The sequence below is a fragment of the Natator depressus genome, chromosome 8 (genome assembly GCF_965152275.1).
Source record: "Natator depressus isolate rNatDep1 chromosome 8, rNatDep2.hap1, whole genome shotgun sequence".
NCBI lineage: Eukaryota > Metazoa > Chordata > Testudines > Cheloniidae > Natator > Natator depressus.
The window spans coordinates 103,203,274-103,221,654 of record NC_134241.1 but is presented as its reverse complement, the minus strand read 5'-3'; the positions used below and the strand labels follow the sequence as shown (position 1 = coordinate 103,221,654).

Sequence of the window (18,381 nt, the reverse complement as noted above, 5' to 3'; positions counted from 1 at the left end):
CTAGAGCCGTCTCTGGCTGGTTGGGAGTGTCCAGACAAGGGAGCTACAGCAGCAGGGCATTTTAAGGTACCCAGGGTAACTGGGCAGGAGATGACAACCTTTAACTGGTCTGGACTGCACCCCAAAAATGTGACAACGAACACAGGGAATGACTTCAGTAAATCTGCACTAAAACCTTCCATAGTTGTACTAGAGGCTACTAAATAAAAATGCATTTTAACAACTTTTTACCGTTGACACTGTAATCCATATCACATTTTAGTCCAAAGGTAAGTCATCTCAACTAGCCCTTTTTCAGCTTCATAAATTTTTATTTATATTTATATATGTTACATCAGTATGTGCAAACCATTTCTAAAAGAATTCTTTTGAGGATCCAGGTAATAGGGGAAAACAAACCTGTTAAATCTTTTTCCAACTCCCATCTGTTAATTACAAATCATTGTTCAGCATAAACATATTGAGTGTGCTAAAAACAATGCCAGCAGTCAGCCTATTATAACATACTCAAATCATAAGTTATTCCACTGATGGGAGGGCTTGACAGGGACCAACTGAAGCAAAAGAAAATAGATTGGCATTATATTTCAAGGATGCTGAATTTATATGTGCGAGCAGATGAACGAAATTCTCCTTCAAGAAAGCTCAAACGACACACATACGCAGACTTTATTTTAGTTTTATTACATTTGCAGACGGTGGGGTTTAATCAATGAGTCAATCTTCCTGCATGTTCGCTGCCAAACACACAGCAATACTTTAAAGTGCTCCCATGAGGACATTTAAGACATGAGCTAAGACTTTGTGTCTAGAACATTTTTATATATAAAGGTCCCTAAAGTACTTATTAAATAAAGAAGCATTTTTCATGCAAACAGTAGTGATATTAAAGCCTAAAATTCAATCACATACTGAAAATGCACTAATCTAAAAGACAGCACAGGAGAGGAAGGACTTGGGTTAACAGACTGCTCCATTAGTGAGCACTGTAGAACAGAGCAGGACAAAAGAGCATTGATCTCACAAGGATCAGAGTCCTGTAGATTGCCTTGGGTAGGAACTCCTGGATATGATGCATGTCAATATCAGCAACCAAGACTTCTCTCCTACATTTCTCTTTAAGGGTTAACTTGAAACCATCTATTGAATGATGTAAGTTAGGGCCCAGAAAATGATTATGCAAAAATGGCACCTTCTTACTCAAGAGATCTATTCCCAGTGTGTGTTCAGAGTCATGCCTAATGACTTTAATGACAGAACTAAGTTTATACTGCTTTTTATTTCTGTTAGCTCCACCGTGCCAATACAGCTACAAGAGAAGGTGACAAAATATATTCAAAAATATCCCCTGGAGAGATGAACAAAGTGGCTCCATTTTTGTTTTATGTTTGTGTGTGTGCAGAGATAATCCATAGGGTAGCACGGGCAATTTCTCATTTTCCTCAAGGGTACGTTTGTGTTGGAGACCCAAAGATTCTATTTTTATAGATTCTCATGTTCAACATATACATGAGGTCACCGGGGTGACAGCAAGGCAGCTTGGGCTGCATTGTCTCCAACAGGTGGAGACCCAGTTTTAACTTTGCCCTGAGCCAGCAAGCTACCACAGCTGGGTCAGATGAAGTGGAGAGTTTGGGCAGTGGAATCTTTTAATATTGGTGACAATATGCAAGACACAAAGAACACAGCTAGACTACTTATTGCATGCCCAGAGCCAGGGGCAACAAATGATTCTATAGCCAGGAATTTCCAGCAATAAGGATGGGGCAATACAGCCAGCAGACAAGCAAAAGCAGAATTTCAACCAAATGAAATTAATTAATATTAGTGATGACAGTGATTTTATCAGTAAAGAAAAAACAAGTAACTTTATATTAGAATATTTAAGCTAAAGTGTGAGTTAACAGGAATGCTTGTGAAAAGAAGCCACCTAATTTAGTGTCAGACAAAGGGTAGAACAATTAACATCAATGAGATAAAGAGGTTCCTGGCTACTAACTACACCAGGAAGACAAGTTAATGTGGAGAGGACAGAGATAATTTTGCAAACCACTTCCTAAGAAAAAGATCCTCCCAACCACACAAAAAACCCCCACAGCATGGCTCTCAAAAGGTTTCAGTCTGCAGAACACAAGGAAGAGGGCCATCTGGTGATGTACAGATCATAGTTTGAAAACCACTGCCATAAAACAATTGCTTTTTACAGCACATCAGAGCTTATAAGAGATGAGGTGACTTATATTTACCTATTAGAGATGAGGTGACTTATAATTACCTATTACATAAGACCAAAGTTCACCTGAGAGTCAAGTGAAGAAGCTGCATTAGTTAAACATTGACCACAGCACAATTAGGTTTGATATCGTGAGAGAGAAAACCTTCCCTAGCAATAACAAAGGAAGAGAATTTGAGGGGACAGATTTAAAAAGTGATGAAGAAAAGAGTGTTAAAAGCAAGCTGAAGCACAGAATAGTCTTCAAATCCCTGGAATGGAAAAGTTACATATTCAAAAGACTTAAAATTTACTAAGAAAGAACGGTTCTCTTTCAACCCAAATAAGAATCTCAGAAAGTCAGCCCAGAAAACCTTTCAACATAAACATACTATTGTAGAATATCCTCCTAATGACAGAATCTACATCTGATAGTGCTCCAGGCTACTGTTAGATGAGACTTACATGTGTGGGTTTTCCCCTCAGCACTAAATATTGCAAAAGCAAATGCATGTTGGATATGAATACATACATGAACAAAAAAAGTTTTAACAAACAGGATTAACAGCCTGTAGGCTCATTTCTTACAACAATGAATTAGAGGCACAGATGGAGTATAGACATCTGTACAAAAATATATAAATGAAAAGGAGTAAAGTAAAATACACATGGTTAAACAGAGTAGCACTTCATGTTATTAGTTGGGGGACAGAGAGTAACAACTTTTTAAAAGGTGGAAATCCTGCTACAATCATCCTTAGGAGACTGGAAAATACACTGTGCCAGGTAGGGCTCAATTCTGAACTAAAATTGAAGAGGACAAACACAAAATATCAATTACCTAAAATAGAAAGAGAAAACAAACTATCGGCATGGAGTAAGTGTGAGAGAGATGAAGAACTGACAAAGTGAAATACAATTTTTATATTGGAATTTACTGTAGACAATGAAGAAATTCCTATTTCAAAGGCACTTTCCAGTAGGGAAGATAAAGTCAGCAATTTTAATAGACAGTGACTTTTCCCTAAGGAGGAAGCCTCAAATCAAGCAATTTGAAAAACTTCAGTGAATTCTACTCTGAAAAAGTGAACACACACCAGGACAGGTGAGCTGAATAAGAAGGGGTCATTTTTACATAATCAGAGTTGTATGTCCTACCTAAGGTGAGTGGGAGGGAATAAAGATTTATTACTGTCAGCTCTGCAGACCCACTGGCAGAGCAAACTGGAATATATTATTGTTCCATTTCAGAGCAATCTGTGCAACACCACTGTTTTCAAATTATTCATAAATTAATATGCCAGAAGGCAACATCAGATCATCTAGCCAGATCTTCTACGTCACAGGACATTTCATCCAGTTACCCCTGTATTAGACCCAATTTACTTGTGCTCTCACTGACACCTGTGCAACCCCACCAAAAGCAGCAGGACTACTTAGATGTAACTGAACGCAGCATTTGGCCAACAGATTCTCTATTACTGGTGATGACAAAGCACAAGCCAGAAAAGAAACAGGTTGACTTTCAGAGCAAGTTTGTAGGACTGTGTAGCCGGGTGGTTACCCGCTCCTGCCCTGTGGGGCTTAAAAGCCAGCCCTGGGAGAGAGCCAGGGCTGAGAGCAAGAAAAGCTAGGCTGATTGGGGAAATGGCCACAACTGGGCCTATAAAGGGGCTGCTAGGCTGAAGCTTAGCCAGTCTCTCTCTGCATTCAGAAAGGGAAGTGCCTGGCTGCAGGGACCTGAGGGAGTACCTAGATTGGAGCAGGGATGAGGGGGAAAGGCCTTGGGAGCAGGGGAGCTCTGGCCTGGAAACCCCCAGGCTGCGAGGCCTAGATTAGGGCCTATTAGGTACTGGGGTTGCAAGGGGGCAGCCCACAGGTAGACAGAGGCAGCAAGTCCAAATCCCCTCACCTGTGATGAGTGGCTGATACACTGCAGTCTGCCCCAGGGAGCAGGGCTAAGCGATGACTGGCAGTAGCCAAGACTGAGGCTGGGTGGGGGTTCCCCAGGGAAGGGAGACCCTCAGGGATTGTTGGGGTTTACTGCCAGAGGGCAGCACCCCAGTGGGAGGCGGCACCGGGTCCTGGGAGGGACTGGGGCCAGCAGTAAGGCGGATCACCAGACAGCAGAGGACACTCCAGAGGCAGATGAGCTAATTCCCAAGGACAACCAGCAGGAGGCGCCGCCAGGTGAGTCCGGCTCTATTACAGACTAGCAATTAGAACATTCATCTGTTTTGCAAACTTGATATGGAAAGCACTGAGATACACTGATTGTAAAACAAAGTCTCTTCCAAATTGTATTCCAGTGCAACTCTATCAGCTGCCAGGAGAACCACACAACTGAGTATTCAGAATGAAATGAAGTGAGGAATATTCTTTATAAAAGTTATTGTTCCCGAAGAACTGAAAGTTGCCCACATGATGCCACTAAAAAATATAAATAAAAAAGAGAACACCAACAGAAATGCTGGGAATTAGGCCAGTGAGCCCTACCTTGGTAAAGAAAAAGAAGGACTGAGAGTCTGATTAAGGGTAGATTAGTACAGCACTTGGATAAGTATAATCTAATAAGGTCAAATCAGCACGGCTACTGTAAGAAAAAATTGTGCCTCTCTAAACTGTTGTTTGGAAAAAAATAATAAAATAGATTGACGTGAACTGGAGGGGTACTTCATGGGGATTTTCAAACACTTCTGATAAGTGTTCCTCATGAGTGATTATTAAGGGGGGAAAATGAGGTAAAGGGGTAAGGTGTATATTGCCTTGCATTAATAATTGGTTAAGAGTTGTTCCAAAGAACAGTAAAGTTAATAGTGAGTATATTCCAGGGTTTGATACTGGGACCAGAGTTATTTAAAAATATGGAAGAGGAAACTGTCATTTCAATTTAATAAGTATTACAGGTTTAGACATTCTGGGGGTATTTTGCAGAGTAATGGTTCAATAAATTAACCATGTGTAAACGTAAAGGAATGCACATTGGCAAAATGAGCCTACACTGCTTACAAACACTGACAGGCTCTGAGCTTGATGGACTCCCCAAGGAAAAACTTCAGTCATCATCATAGCTCAGTCAGGATGTCTGCCAGGACGTTATTATGATCATCATCTGTACAGTATACCTATGTTACTTGGGTACACTGTGCAGATGATAATCATCATCATATTAGATTCTAACAATGTTACAGCCTCAGCTGAAGCAGGTTTTAGAGTAGCATCCGTGTTAGTCTGTATTCGCAAAAAGAAAAGGAGTACTTGTGGCACCTTAGAGACTAAAAATTTATTTGAGCATAAGCTTTCGTGAGCTACAGCTCACTTCATCGGATGCATACAGTGCCTCTTGCTGGTCACCTAACCTTCAGGAAAGTATGTCTGAGACTGAAAAGGAACAAAGGGTGCAACAATAATAGCTGTTTAGAAGTATCTGGAAATGACATATGACAAGCTATTGCAAAATTTGGATGATTTACCCTTGAAAGGAGAAGTATTAATCAGAGCAGACTAATTTAATTCTACTTTCTATTCTTCAGTCCTGAAGCTTGATTATTATGTGACCCTTCACAATAGTTTTAACCTATGCACATTAAGACAGTAAGTAGACATCAAATCTCTTCCTTCATATCAGTTGATTGATTGTAGGGACAATTACATTATGAAGACCTTAATGTTTGTCTGAGGAAACAGTTATTGCTTATTACTGGATGCAAAATGCCAATCTAGGTAATATGCTCTAGTATGAAAAATCCTATTTTAAAATTAGAGACTCTCTATCTTGGGGATCCATAAAGTTCCAGTTATACAAAAAATCCTTTAAAAAAAGGTTCTTAGGAACCCTCTCTCACCCTCTTACTACCCAACAGAAAAAAACTCAGCACCTTAAGATGTTTGGATGAGAGAGCCTGTTCATGAGCTGGATCTCTTTCAGCATATTTGCTCGGTTACTGCTCAGCATGTTCATCTTCAAAGCCATCACCTGGTCTGAAGTTTTATGTCTCACCTACAGAATAAAAGCAAAATGAGCAGATGACATTTTGATGGCAGGAAATGTAAGGTCAATGAGCCATTAACAGAGTAGCATATGACAAGCAGCAGGACATATGGTCTTCATGTCTGAAACAAGTTGATAACTATGCCATCTCTAGCCTATAACATGACTTTCCATTACCAGAGTGCTTGAGTACCTCCCAAGTATTTAAAAACCATCATTTCTCCCCCTTCTGTCACTATTTGTAGGAGAAAAAGCTTGTTAAGTTTAGAGGGTTTGCTTGCTTGTTCATATTTGTATGAGCAAGCGTAAAGAAACTGAAGAAAAAGTACACTGAAGAAATGCATTTTTTTATTTAGCTCCAAACGTAGTTATTTCCATGGTCACTCAGTCTCTTTTTAAATATGGAACGCTTCCCGAATTTGCGTGTCATCCTTGCGCAAGAACCATGCTAATCTTCTCTGTATCGTTCCAATTCTCTTGAGAGAGGGAGTTCCACACTCTAAATCCCGTGAAAGCTGTCTCCAATGCACAATAGCCCCTCCTCTCCTCCTCCACCAGTGATGACAATTTCATTGTTCCTGTGGAAGGCTGCTGTCATGAGAAATCATGGTGACTGATGATCTTCCAGAGGTGATCTGGAAGCTAGCTAGAGCCAACCCTACAGAGGTCTTTGGATATCAGGACAGAGACAGAGAGAGGAACTCTTCATCTATATTGCAAAGCAGCTCCATTTTGTTACACAAGTTCTTTCCACACACACCCCTGCACGAGATTTTGGCTCCATTCCCACTTCTAATTACTAGAAGTTTTGAAAAAGGTTAAGCTTTTACTTTTTTTGAGCAAGAAAACACACACAAAAAAAACCTTAGCCAAACTGATGAATGGGAGTAGAAAAGCAAGATCAGCCATGTATTCCTGCCTGACGCCCCCCCAAAACGGCTATTAGCAAGCAATAAACAAATTCTCCTTTACATTATCAAATTCCACAACCATTCCTCTTACGCTGCTAATAGCACACTGTCAAGGTAAAAAACTTGAGTTGTAACAAGTGTTTACCTGCGTCACTACACAACAGATATTAAGAGCAAATGCTAGCAATCCAATTCATTTGTCATCATTTATGCTTTCTACTTTTCACATCTGTCTCAGGTTGGGAAATGAAAATCAGTTTCACCTTCAGATAATCAGTCTGTGTGGTACTGGAGCAGGGGTGGGCAGCCCGCGGGTCGCACGCTGCCCGTCAGCGTAATCTGCTGGCGGGCCGCGACAGTTTGTTTACATTGACTGTCCGCAGCTTCCAGTGGCCCGATTCCCTGTTCCCGGCCACTGGGAGCTGCGGGTGGCCATGCCTGCGGATAGTTAATGTAAACAAACTGTCTCGTGGCCCGCCAGCAGATTACCTTGACGGGCAGTATGCGACCCGCGGGCTGCCCACCACTGCTCCAGTACCACACAGGCTGGTTATTAGGAACTAAGCCAAAAGCCATGTCTGACAACTTGAATGTTACTTCATATAGCTGGTTCTGCAAAGCAGTGAGTTTACAATTACTGTGATATATTCTACACCTAAGGACAAATAAGTTTTACCCAATATTTCTTTGGCAAACCAAATTAAATTTTACAACTAATGAAAAAGAAATAAAATTTCTATTACTTTGTAAATCTATTCATTATATGCTTTTAAAAAAAAAAAGACTTCATTTTTCTGTTAGTGTTACATTTGTCTCCACCAGGCACTGTAAATTTAGAACCAAGAGCCCACAATACAGTAGGTATGGGGTTGGGTTTTTTTTACAATTAATTTATTGATACAGAACTGTGCATATTTCCCCTTCATTAACTTGTTCTTGGTCAAATGAAGAAAGCAAAAAGGGACTAGTGTCTTATTTTGAGAGAAAAGACACAGTTCGATCAGAGGGCTATTATTCCAGACTTTGGCATTAGATATAAGCAGGCACAGCCTGGGGGTGGGGGTAGGAGTTAATCTTATACCTAATTCAGCAGAATGTTCTACATAAAACTGCCCTGAAAGACTTATGAGCAAACTCAGATTCAGACTCAGTAGTGGCAATTGGGAGGGATGTGGGAGTAGAAAAGAAACCCAGGGAGTTAGTTTAATTTTTCATTGTGGTATAAAAGTCATGACAAAGCCAAGATAAGGAAAGCAACAAGGTGTGCTGAGACAGCATAGGGCTGAGAGTCAATTCCCAAATTCTAATGTCAGCTCTGTCACTAACTCATTGAATAGTTCTGGGCAAGTCACTTCACCTCTACACTTCAGTCTCCCCATCTATAAAACAAGATGATTAAACTTACCTACCTGCCCGGGGTGTTGAGAACTTTAAATTTGTGGAGCACTCTGAAGATGTCCATGTACTACTCAGTATCATCTCACCACCCAGGTTAAAGCATCTGCTAAATATTCCCTTGATTGCTCTGGTTTTATAACGTATAACCAAAATGTTTATAATATTATTACAGTATTTACATAAGCTACAGAAATTTTCTAAGATTAATAAAAGTTAAAACAGCTGAGTTTTTGCACCAGTACTTTGATAAGAGAACACACAAGCTATCCCTTCTCTAATAGGTCACAGCACAAGATTTGGCCTCAAATGCACACCATCATCTCTCTCCGTTGCATACAAAACTTGTTAGTCATGAGGTGCCCCCAAAATAGTTTATTTGTTGATCTCTGTCATAAATAGAAAGGGAAGGGTAAACCCCTTTAAAATCCCTCCTGGCCAGAGGAAATCTCCTCTCACCTGTAAAGGGTTAAGAAGCTAAAGGTAACCTCGCTGGCACCTAACCAAAATGACCAATGAGGAGACAAGATACTTTCAAAAGCTGGTAGGAGGGAGAGAAACAAAGGGTTTGTGTGTCTGTCTACATTTTGTCTTTGCCGGGGATAGACCAGGAATGAAGCCTTAGAACTTTTAGTAAGTAATCTAGCTAGGTATGTGTTAGATTATGATTTCTTTAAATGGCTGAGAAAAGAATTGTGCTGAATAGAATAACTATTTCTGTCTGTGTATCTTTTTTGTAACTTAAGGTTTTTGCCTAGAGGGGTTCTCTATGTTTTGAATCTAATTACCCTGTAAGGTATTTACCATCCTGATTTTACAGGGGGGATTGCTTATTTCTAATTCTATTTTTATTAAAAGTCTTCTTGTAAGAAAACTGAATGCTTTTTCATTGTTCTCAGATCCAGGGGTTTGGGTCTGTGGTCACCTATGCAAATTGGTGAGGCTTTTTATCCAACATTTCCCAGGAAAGGGAGGGTGCAAGTGTTGGGAGGATTGTTCATTGTTCTTAAGATCCAAGGGTCTGGGTCTGTAGTCACCTAGGCAAATTGGTGAGGCTTTTACCAAACCTTGTCCAGGAAGTAGGGTGCAAGGTTTTTGGGAAGTATTTTGGGGGGAAAGACGTGTCCAAACAGCTCTTCCCCAGTAACCAGTATTTGTTTGGTGGTGGTAGCGGCCAATCCAAGGACAAAAGGGTGGAATATTTTGTACCTTGGGGAAGTTTTGACCTAAGCTGGTAAAGATAAGCTTAGGAGGTTTTTCATGCAGGTCCCCACATCTGTACCCTAGAGTTCAGAGTGGGGGAGGAACCTTGACAATCTCCTTTTCAGAATCTGCATGGGGAATGTAAAGAGGAAACATTTCTATCAAAAAAAGTTTTGCTTTGAAAGCATTTCCCCTGCATTCCTTTTTAATCATTGAAAACATTTGTGTGTTTTTTTTAAGAAGCTTCTCCTTCCTCTTTGAGCCTGCAGTGAAATCATGATCCTGTGTTTAGGATACCAGTCCATTGCTACAGAAGTGACTGATATCACAAATACAGATTTAGGATTTCGCCAGAGCCTCAGATGAGAGAAGAAGATTGCCATTCCTTTGTACCCAATTTTGTTATAAAAATCATGTAACTGATAGTAGAACTGATGCATCTAAATTTGCATCTTCCTGAAGACCTTTCTATAGTGCCACAATGACATTTTAATTTTAAGAAGTTATAAATAAATTTCTTAACACAATTTTATGTTAAGTATTTTTATGATACAGCCTCCAAGTTAGTTTTTGTGGTGGAGCGCCACAATTTAGCCACACAACTCCCAATGTTATAAACATCTGGAGTTACAGTACATCCCATGAAACATCTTGGGACATTATCTTCCAGTGCACTGTACTGCACACTGGGAACGGATGGGAAAAAGTGTATTACCACCACCACACTGACGCAGACAGTCTACATGAGCTCAGATCAATGTCCCTGTAACATTCATCTTTCCAACACACATGTGTGCCCACCGACACAATCAGCTGTCTCGAGATGATCAAACATACCGAGACCAGTTTCTATCAGTCCTCTCACTAACCTTTACCATTTCTTCAAACACTCACCCGCCCACAACGGTCCAACAAATAGAAGGCCTAATCAAGCAATTCAGAAAAGAGAAAAAGAACTACTCATCTGCTGACGACAGAAAGCTGGACCTGACTGACAGAAGATGGCTAGAGTTTTAAATAGAAGCAATTTGGAATTCTCTCCTCGCCTCCCAGCTTCTTCACATCCACTGTCAAGGTCAAAGTATATCCTAAGCATTTGGGATGGAAAAGGAGAGGGTTTCAATTTACTACATCCACAATAGTTTTTGAACTTTTCTTTTCTATACTTGATATATTCATCAATCGCACAAACATGCTCCATCACTTTTGCACACAGACAGGCACTAGCCACAAACCATTAAAATCCACCATCTGAGAGGCATCCTATTTCCCTGTTCTATTGTCACTACAAGAAACAAACTAAAAATTCCCACATAATAGGTCCATCACAGCGATCCTCCCATGCTACGTACTCTCGTCCATAAGGTCACTCACATTAATATTGGAAGTATGCCAGCGTATCCCACTTATATGAATAACAGGAACCCTGCACCTTTCCCTCAGTACCCTGCTGTGAAAGGGCTTACATAAACATGGATGTTTTGCCAGCTGGCAAAAATCAGAAAATCCCAGTGCAACCAGCCCAGCATATCTTCATCCAGAACAGAAAGCTCACAGCTCATTTTAAATGTGCTTGAAAAGTTGTGAGGTCTAAGACGAAAGAGACATTTTCATGCCAGTGTAGTCTTGCCACCTGCTTTTCTACTGGAAAACCACATAATGATAATGACTCACGTTGACATAGCCCTTTCATCCAGAAGGAAAGCAAGGCCCGACACTTCACAAATGACCAAAAAAAAAAAAGAAGAAGAAGAAATCACTGCAATCAACCAGAAGTGCAGTCACTATCTAGTTTATTCCGTCTTGGCTGTTAGCCTACGGGCACGTCTTCACTTTAACGTGGCTTGTGTAGTTGCAGCTTAAAAAACCCACCTCCACAAGGGGAAGAGCTCCCAGCACTGATGCACTGTCTACACTGGCACTGTACAGCACTGAAACTTGCAGCGCTCAGAGGGGTGTTTTTTCACACCCCAAGCGAGAAAGTTGCAGTGCTGTAAAGTGCCAATGTAGACAAGCCCGTAGTCTCTGAACACCTTTATTATCTTGTAATTAAGTACCCTATTTAACTGCAATACACCAACAATTTAGCATAGGAAGTTTTAAAAGGTCAAACAATTAGAGAAGTTTCCATTTGGCTAATAACGTTAATATTTATGTAATTAATTGAAGCTTCTTTAAAAAAAAGTTTCTCTCTAAACATTTTTTAAATAGCATGGCCCTAAATTTAAGACTGAAATAGCTGTTCTGCTCCCTTCTTGTTGCTGAGGAAGGTCTTTTCAGCCAGGAAGAAGCTGACTGACTAAACAGGGGAAAAACTCAAAAAATAATGTTTTTTGCTAATTTCTCTCAGTCACAGTAATATTAAGTCTTACTTGTAACAGCAGCAGGTACAAAGTTTTCTAGACAGAAATGTGACGTTCAAGTTGATATTTTAAAGTTTTTTCAAGACTACCACAAACCAGAGATTTTACTAATCAGATAAAGTTGTTGGATTCTCTCTTTCTGCTGTGTGGTGGCTGCTTAAGAGAAACATTCAAGCGATGTCCAAACTGTCCCTAGCTTCGGTTTGCCAGAAGCTGGGAATGGGCAACAGGGGATGGATCACTTGATGATTCCCTGTTCTGTTCATTCCCTCTGGGGCACCTGACATTGGTCACTGTCAGAAGACAGGATACTGGGCTAGATGGACTTTTGGTCTGACCCAATATGACCGTTTTTATGTTCTTATGATGGTACAAGTAGACCACTAAATACACATCTCAGTAACCTCTCTCTAAGCTTTCATGGCCCACATAATAATCAAACAATTGATTTTGGATACCAGTCTCAAAAAGTTTGTGCCACCACTGTTCTCTTCCCCTCCGCCTGTAACATTCTGGGGGTGCAATCCAGACCAGTGAGCGGTTGTGTCACTGCCTGCCCCATAACCCTAACGTGCCTTAAAAAGCTGTACTACTATGCCTGCCTGGGACATTCAGAGTCAGCAACAAGCAAGCCTAAGTCTCTGTGTGCTGTGCATCCCTGGACTGGCTACTGACTCCAGCAGCCCGCCTACAGTACAACAGCCCTAACCTGGCTTCCATGCACCGAGTGTCTTATCGCTGCAGCAACTCTGACCCCAGCACCATATACCCATAACTTTTAACACACACTGCATACATAGATTATGCAAGAATATTAATGATCTGTGAGTTATTAGCTTTCCAACAACATATTACTTGACACCTTTTAGATACAGATTGTAATCATAGAGAGTTGGGGTTCACTAATTGGTCAGGCCTGCTGAAACCTGATGTCAGTGAGCCTCTGGCCCTGGAATGCTCTTAGGGTCACACACCCCATTCCACTTGGCCTACAGTTTCTCCTATGCCTTAGCAGCTCAATTCTGGAGCACTGCTCCTTCCTATCTGTCAGAGGTATGTACATATGGTACAGAGTGCAAGAAAACATCCCTCCCAAACAAAACAGGCACTGAGAGTGCCCATCACTGAGTGGCACTGAACTGTCAGATCAGGGGCGGGTTCTTAATCCCAGAGATTTTGCCTCTGCCATTTTGATAGAGCCTCGGTATCAGGGGAGAGAGGGGTTGGGGTTCCTAGCCTAAAAACCAGAACCTGACTAAAATAAGAAATTTGGTGAGTGGGTGTCAGTGTTACCAACGAGCAACAAGACCAGTAAACCAGCACAGCATGCAAAGCAGCAGGAGGACACAGCAAGGATTCTGTCTCACTGCCATGGGCAGCAAGGAGGAACTGAGGGAAAGTCAGACTCACTCAGCACCTCATGCTCTTGGGTGGGGGGTGCAAGGACATCTAGGCCATAGGCACAGCCCTAATGGACACTGCGGGCCAAAAGACTCCAATCTCACACGCATGAGCCTCAAATGTGGAATCCATGTGGACAGTAACTTGAAGAACCACCCATGTTCCTATTCATTTGCAATCTGTAAGCAACAGGACCGGTAAGGATCCTAATGGAATTCTTCAGCTGCCGAAGCTGTTGACTCATGAATGTCATTGTAAAGGAGAAAAATGCCTTGGATGGGAGATCTCCATTGAACATCTGGATGCTACAGAAAATAGCCCTGGCAGTTTACAGTAGTAGATAGAATTCTTCCCTCAAGCTCGATAATGAATATTGTCCCAGGATGATATTAAGGGGATCATAATTTTACTCAATGAGCTGAGTAAAACTGAGGTTATCACTACCTGTGGTCATTAAAGAGCCCATATGCATATTTTATATTTAGTATTTGTTTTGCATCTCAGTGTCCTGGCCAAATCCCCCTGAATTCCCACTACAGTTCCATCTGGATACAGTAATATATTTCACTGCCTGCCCTAAGTGTTTGCATAGTGTTGCTGTGTACTGTTAACAGTGGCTGCATTTCAGTGATAGGTCAAGGGATCCCTCTATATCCTTCACCTGTCTCAAAGAGGTTATGGAACTATCTGAATGTTGAAAGTCATTAAAGAAATGCAAAACCATTATCAGTTCAAGGGGCATCCAGATCAGGCAGACAGACTGGTTCCTTTCCTCAAATATCACTTCACGTCAACATGCAAAAGCCCTTTGCTTATTTTGTAGTACTCTTTCTACACATCTTCCTTAACGCTTACATTTTTAAACATTCTAGTTATTAGTTATATCCTAACCCTTCCACTACTTCTGTGAGTGAGGGACAACGCACAATAAAAGATACTCTGTGAGCTACTGGGTGTGTGTAGGTCTTGATGGGCAAAAAGGGTGTGTTTTTTCCCATCATGATATTTCCGTCGGGTTAGCATAAAGCAACTGAAAAGCCTGAATTTTAACAGGGTTTTTCACTTATGTTAAGCTAACTCAACTGAGCTAATATGATGGCAAACGTACTCTATTTTTCCCCTTAAAACAAAGCCAAAGAAGATAATTCAGTATAGCTAGTGAGACAGATGAGCAAGGCTACAATTCAAATTACACAGAAAACAGCAAAGTAGTCAAATGCAGATTCTGCTTTCAGCCCGAACCAGATCACCTTGCACCACTCCCCCAACTTAATCTGAAATAATCCAGTCACCTTCCGGCCACATTGCAAAGCTCCCCTTTTTTCCACAAGCATCTGAAAATGGGAGTGCAGTGGACTGGAAATTGTAAGGGAGGAGAATTGTTGGAGGGAGAGGAGATTAAGTCGCATGGCGTGCTGGTGGTGATGGTTATTATACTGAATTCTACTGCTACAATTAACTTATTCATAGACTTTAAGGCCTGAAAGGATCATTCGATCATCCACTGACCTCTTGTGTATCACAGGCCATTCAATTTCACCCAGTAACCCCTATACTGAGCCCAATAAAACTTGTATTTGACTGAAGTACGTCTTCCAGAAAAGCATCCAGTGTTGATTTGAAGACATCACCACTTCTCTCCAGTTTGTTCCAATGGCTTATCATCCTCTTAAACATTTGTGACTCATTTCCAATTTGAATTTGTTTGACTTCAGCTTCCAGTCATTGGTTCCTGTGCTCCTTTTCTCTGCTAGACTGAGGAGCCCTTTAGTACTCAGTATTTTCTCCCTGTGAAGGTACCTATGCACTGTGAATCACTCTCACTCATTTTTGATAAACTAAACAAATTGAGCTTTATGTCCCTCATTGTAAGGCATTTCTTCAGCCCTCAATTCATTTTTGTGGCTGTTTTCTGCTCCCTCTCCCATTTTTCAACATCATTTTTAAAATGTGGACACTAGAAATCTACACAGTATTCCAGTACTTATATACATCACAAATAATACGCTATGTCAAGGGTATTAACAGTATGTGAACAGGTGCCTTCTTAACATTTATAATAATCTATATAAAATAAAGTCTTTTACCCTAGTTAAACGGATTTATGCAGGACCCACAAATACCAAGGGTATTGTACATCCTCACCTCTACATTTTAAGCTGTGTTTGGAGACTGCCTACTCCATCAGTTACACTAATTCAGGCTAACTCAAAGAACATTCCTCAATGCAACTAATTCATCTTCCTAGTACAGGCCTAGTGATAGTGCTGCTCAGAAGGACATGTCAGAAAATGATAGCGAGAACCTTTAGATTAAGTAGTGACAAGCAGAAAATGCAGATGTGGGTTTGAGGTTTCCTGTGTGATTTAGCTGACTTAGCTGATATCAGCTGACTTCTACTGCAGTTCTGCCTTTATTTTTACCCACTATTAGAAGTGCTTCCTTGTAAGTTATTAGTTTGCTTGAAAAGAAACCTAGAGAAGTTACACCTGTATGTCTGGATGAAAGCAAAACAGAATCTGTCCTGTTGTAGATCTGCATGACCAGTCCTTCACACATTTTGACAGAATTGCCAAGTCTTGCACAAATAGGACAAAGCATGGACAGGTCACCAAACAGAGAAAATATGCAGGGTCCCTTTACATATAGATATACCAGAAAGCAACATATCAGCGTGCTTCATATAGCATCTCAGAAATGCCTCCTTAGCATTTGTATGTGACTATGTTAATTGCTGCAGATTTAGAGTTTCGCAAAGTTAGGTGCACGCATATGAAGCGGTAGAATATAATGTACAAACGTGACTCTGCTCAGTAACTGCAAATGGGGAAAGAAAAAATGTCTGAGATATGAGTCTAGGCAAGGGTTTTTCACTGCTTGCCTCCCATTTTGCAGTCTTATTTCTAAGCATAATCAAATAATTTCTGAGGTTTTTGTTGGGGATGGGGACTTTAACAAACCTTTACTGCTGCTGATGTAGAAGACTGCTCATTTGCATCACTAGTTCCACTCGTGATTAATTATTAGAGTCAGCTCCCTAGGTGAGTGGCTGAAATCAATACTTTTCTACAAGAAAATCTTCCCTCAATATCTGAGCTCCACTGCCTCACCTGTGTTTGACGGCTACAGCAGCAGCTAAGAACCAACTTTAAGGAGAGAGCAACAAAGAAGAGTTTAGATGATATAAATGATAGAAATTGGTTACGGAGCCACTCTCTGCCCAATGGCTCCCCTTACAAGGTTTTATTTTACTTTGGAAGGGCGATATGAAGCAAGGGAGGTACAAGAAAGATACATCATCTGCGGCATTTATAAGGACCATGCTAGGTGGAAAAGAAAGCATTTATTATTAAGTCTGTACAAGCAAAAACATAGTAAAGGTAAAACTGAAAAGAGCGGTTATATCTAGTGGCCAATACAAAGACTAGTTCTTAGGAGAAACTAAATGCAGTAGTGTCCAATGTACAAAAAAGGACAAGAAAAAAAAAAACTGTCCGCTTTAGTATGCCGCAAGCCCAGAAAGCCAAAACTATGAACTTGCATAAGCAGCATGAAACAAGCTGTGGTTACAAGTCGTTAGCATCAGTAAACCTCATATCCCAACAGCTAATATGCTCAAAACCAGCATTTTTCCTGCCTTTATCTATAAAGTGAAAATTATACATAAGTACTCTTCTTACTTAATGATTGTGCGTGAATATTAATTATCACCACCTTCAAGAATGTACCCATGGCTTCAAATGTGGACACAAAACAGGGGGTGGGGGGAGAAAAGTGTGGTAGAGGTTATTAAAACACATACAACCGTACAACTCAGTATTATACGCTGGGTCAAATTCATCCTATAATAATTTAAATCCGTTACAATTGCACTAGTTCTGGATTTGTCTCATTACACTTTAGCTTTTGCAATAACTTGTTTTCAAATGCTGTAATAATCCTAACATCTAAGATTTTATTTTTCACATTTTATTTAAACTTTAAATATATTCTAAAAATCACAAAATGATACATTTACTCTGAACTCCCAGAATCTCCTTTTTAGTAGGTTGGGTTTTTTGGGGTTTTTTTTTTTTTTAAAGCCTTTAAATTAATTCAGTGCAACTTAAAGGTGCTGGCTTGACCACCCTGGAGACTGAAGTCCTATTTATGCAGAGAACAGGTGTCACACAGACAGCAGCCATGAAAGCTTTATCACCCCGCCAATGTGACCACCTCCAGTGATGACAGTGCAGTTCAGTCTCCATGTCAATTCCATCTTTGGCCTTTCTGATGAGACTGTCAACAATGTGCAGACTTATATTTATATTTAAAACATGCTGAAGGTTCAAATGGTTTATTGTTTACTTACATGCCAACAGGCAAGGTTAATGAAAGATTCCAAGTTTGAAGCATGCTCCCTGAAATGAACCACGTCAGTAGTTTCCAAACTCTTTCCCCTTTGAATAGATTGGGTCTAGATAGCCTCTCACTCCTCCCACCCATGTCTTCTTGTACTGTACCCCTAGTTCACATGTTGCTGTCGCTGCCTCTCCTTTCTGTCCATTTTCTCTCCCCCTTTGTCCTTTTTGGTCTGTATGTGTTTGTTTTTGTTTTGTTTCTCTCACACACACACTCTGCACTTCTATTCCCCCCGGCCCCCGATATTTGTTCACAGTTCTGCTCACTTGGTGACTCCTCCTTTATTTCCCACCAGGCAAACATGAAGGTCACATTATTGCTTTTGGAAGGGGACATCTGTTGAGGACATCCACCGGCATCTTGCACAGTTGATCTGAACATCTCAGGAAAAGAGAAGCTTGGGCTGGAGGCAGCCTGCTGTTTGAGCCGAACACATGTAGCTAGCCCCGGAAGTAGCTCTAACTGGGTCCCACTGCAGTCTTATACATATCTTAACCCTGATTT

At 40.7% G+C, this 18,381-nt stretch overlaps 1 protein-coding gene and 1 non-coding gene across 2 annotated transcripts in view; both read right to left on the bottom strand.

Annotated features, from left to right (window-relative positions):
* Nucleotides 1-18,381, bottom strand: part of TESK2 (testis associated actin remodelling kinase 2) — a 102,344-nt gene that overhangs the window by 74,927 nt on the left and 9,036 nt on the right. The window contains exon 2 of the mRNA XM_074961858.1: nt 6,091-6,212. Within this exon, the coding sequence (XP_074817959.1) occupies nt 6,091-6,212 (122 nt within the window). The remainder of the gene's footprint in view (nt 1-6,090; nt 6,213-18,381) is intronic.
* Nucleotides 6,599-6,703, bottom strand: LOC141993070 (U6 spliceosomal RNA). Its single transcript, XR_012640762.1, has one exon. It is a non-coding gene; the product is annotated as a U6 spliceosomal RNA (small nuclear RNA).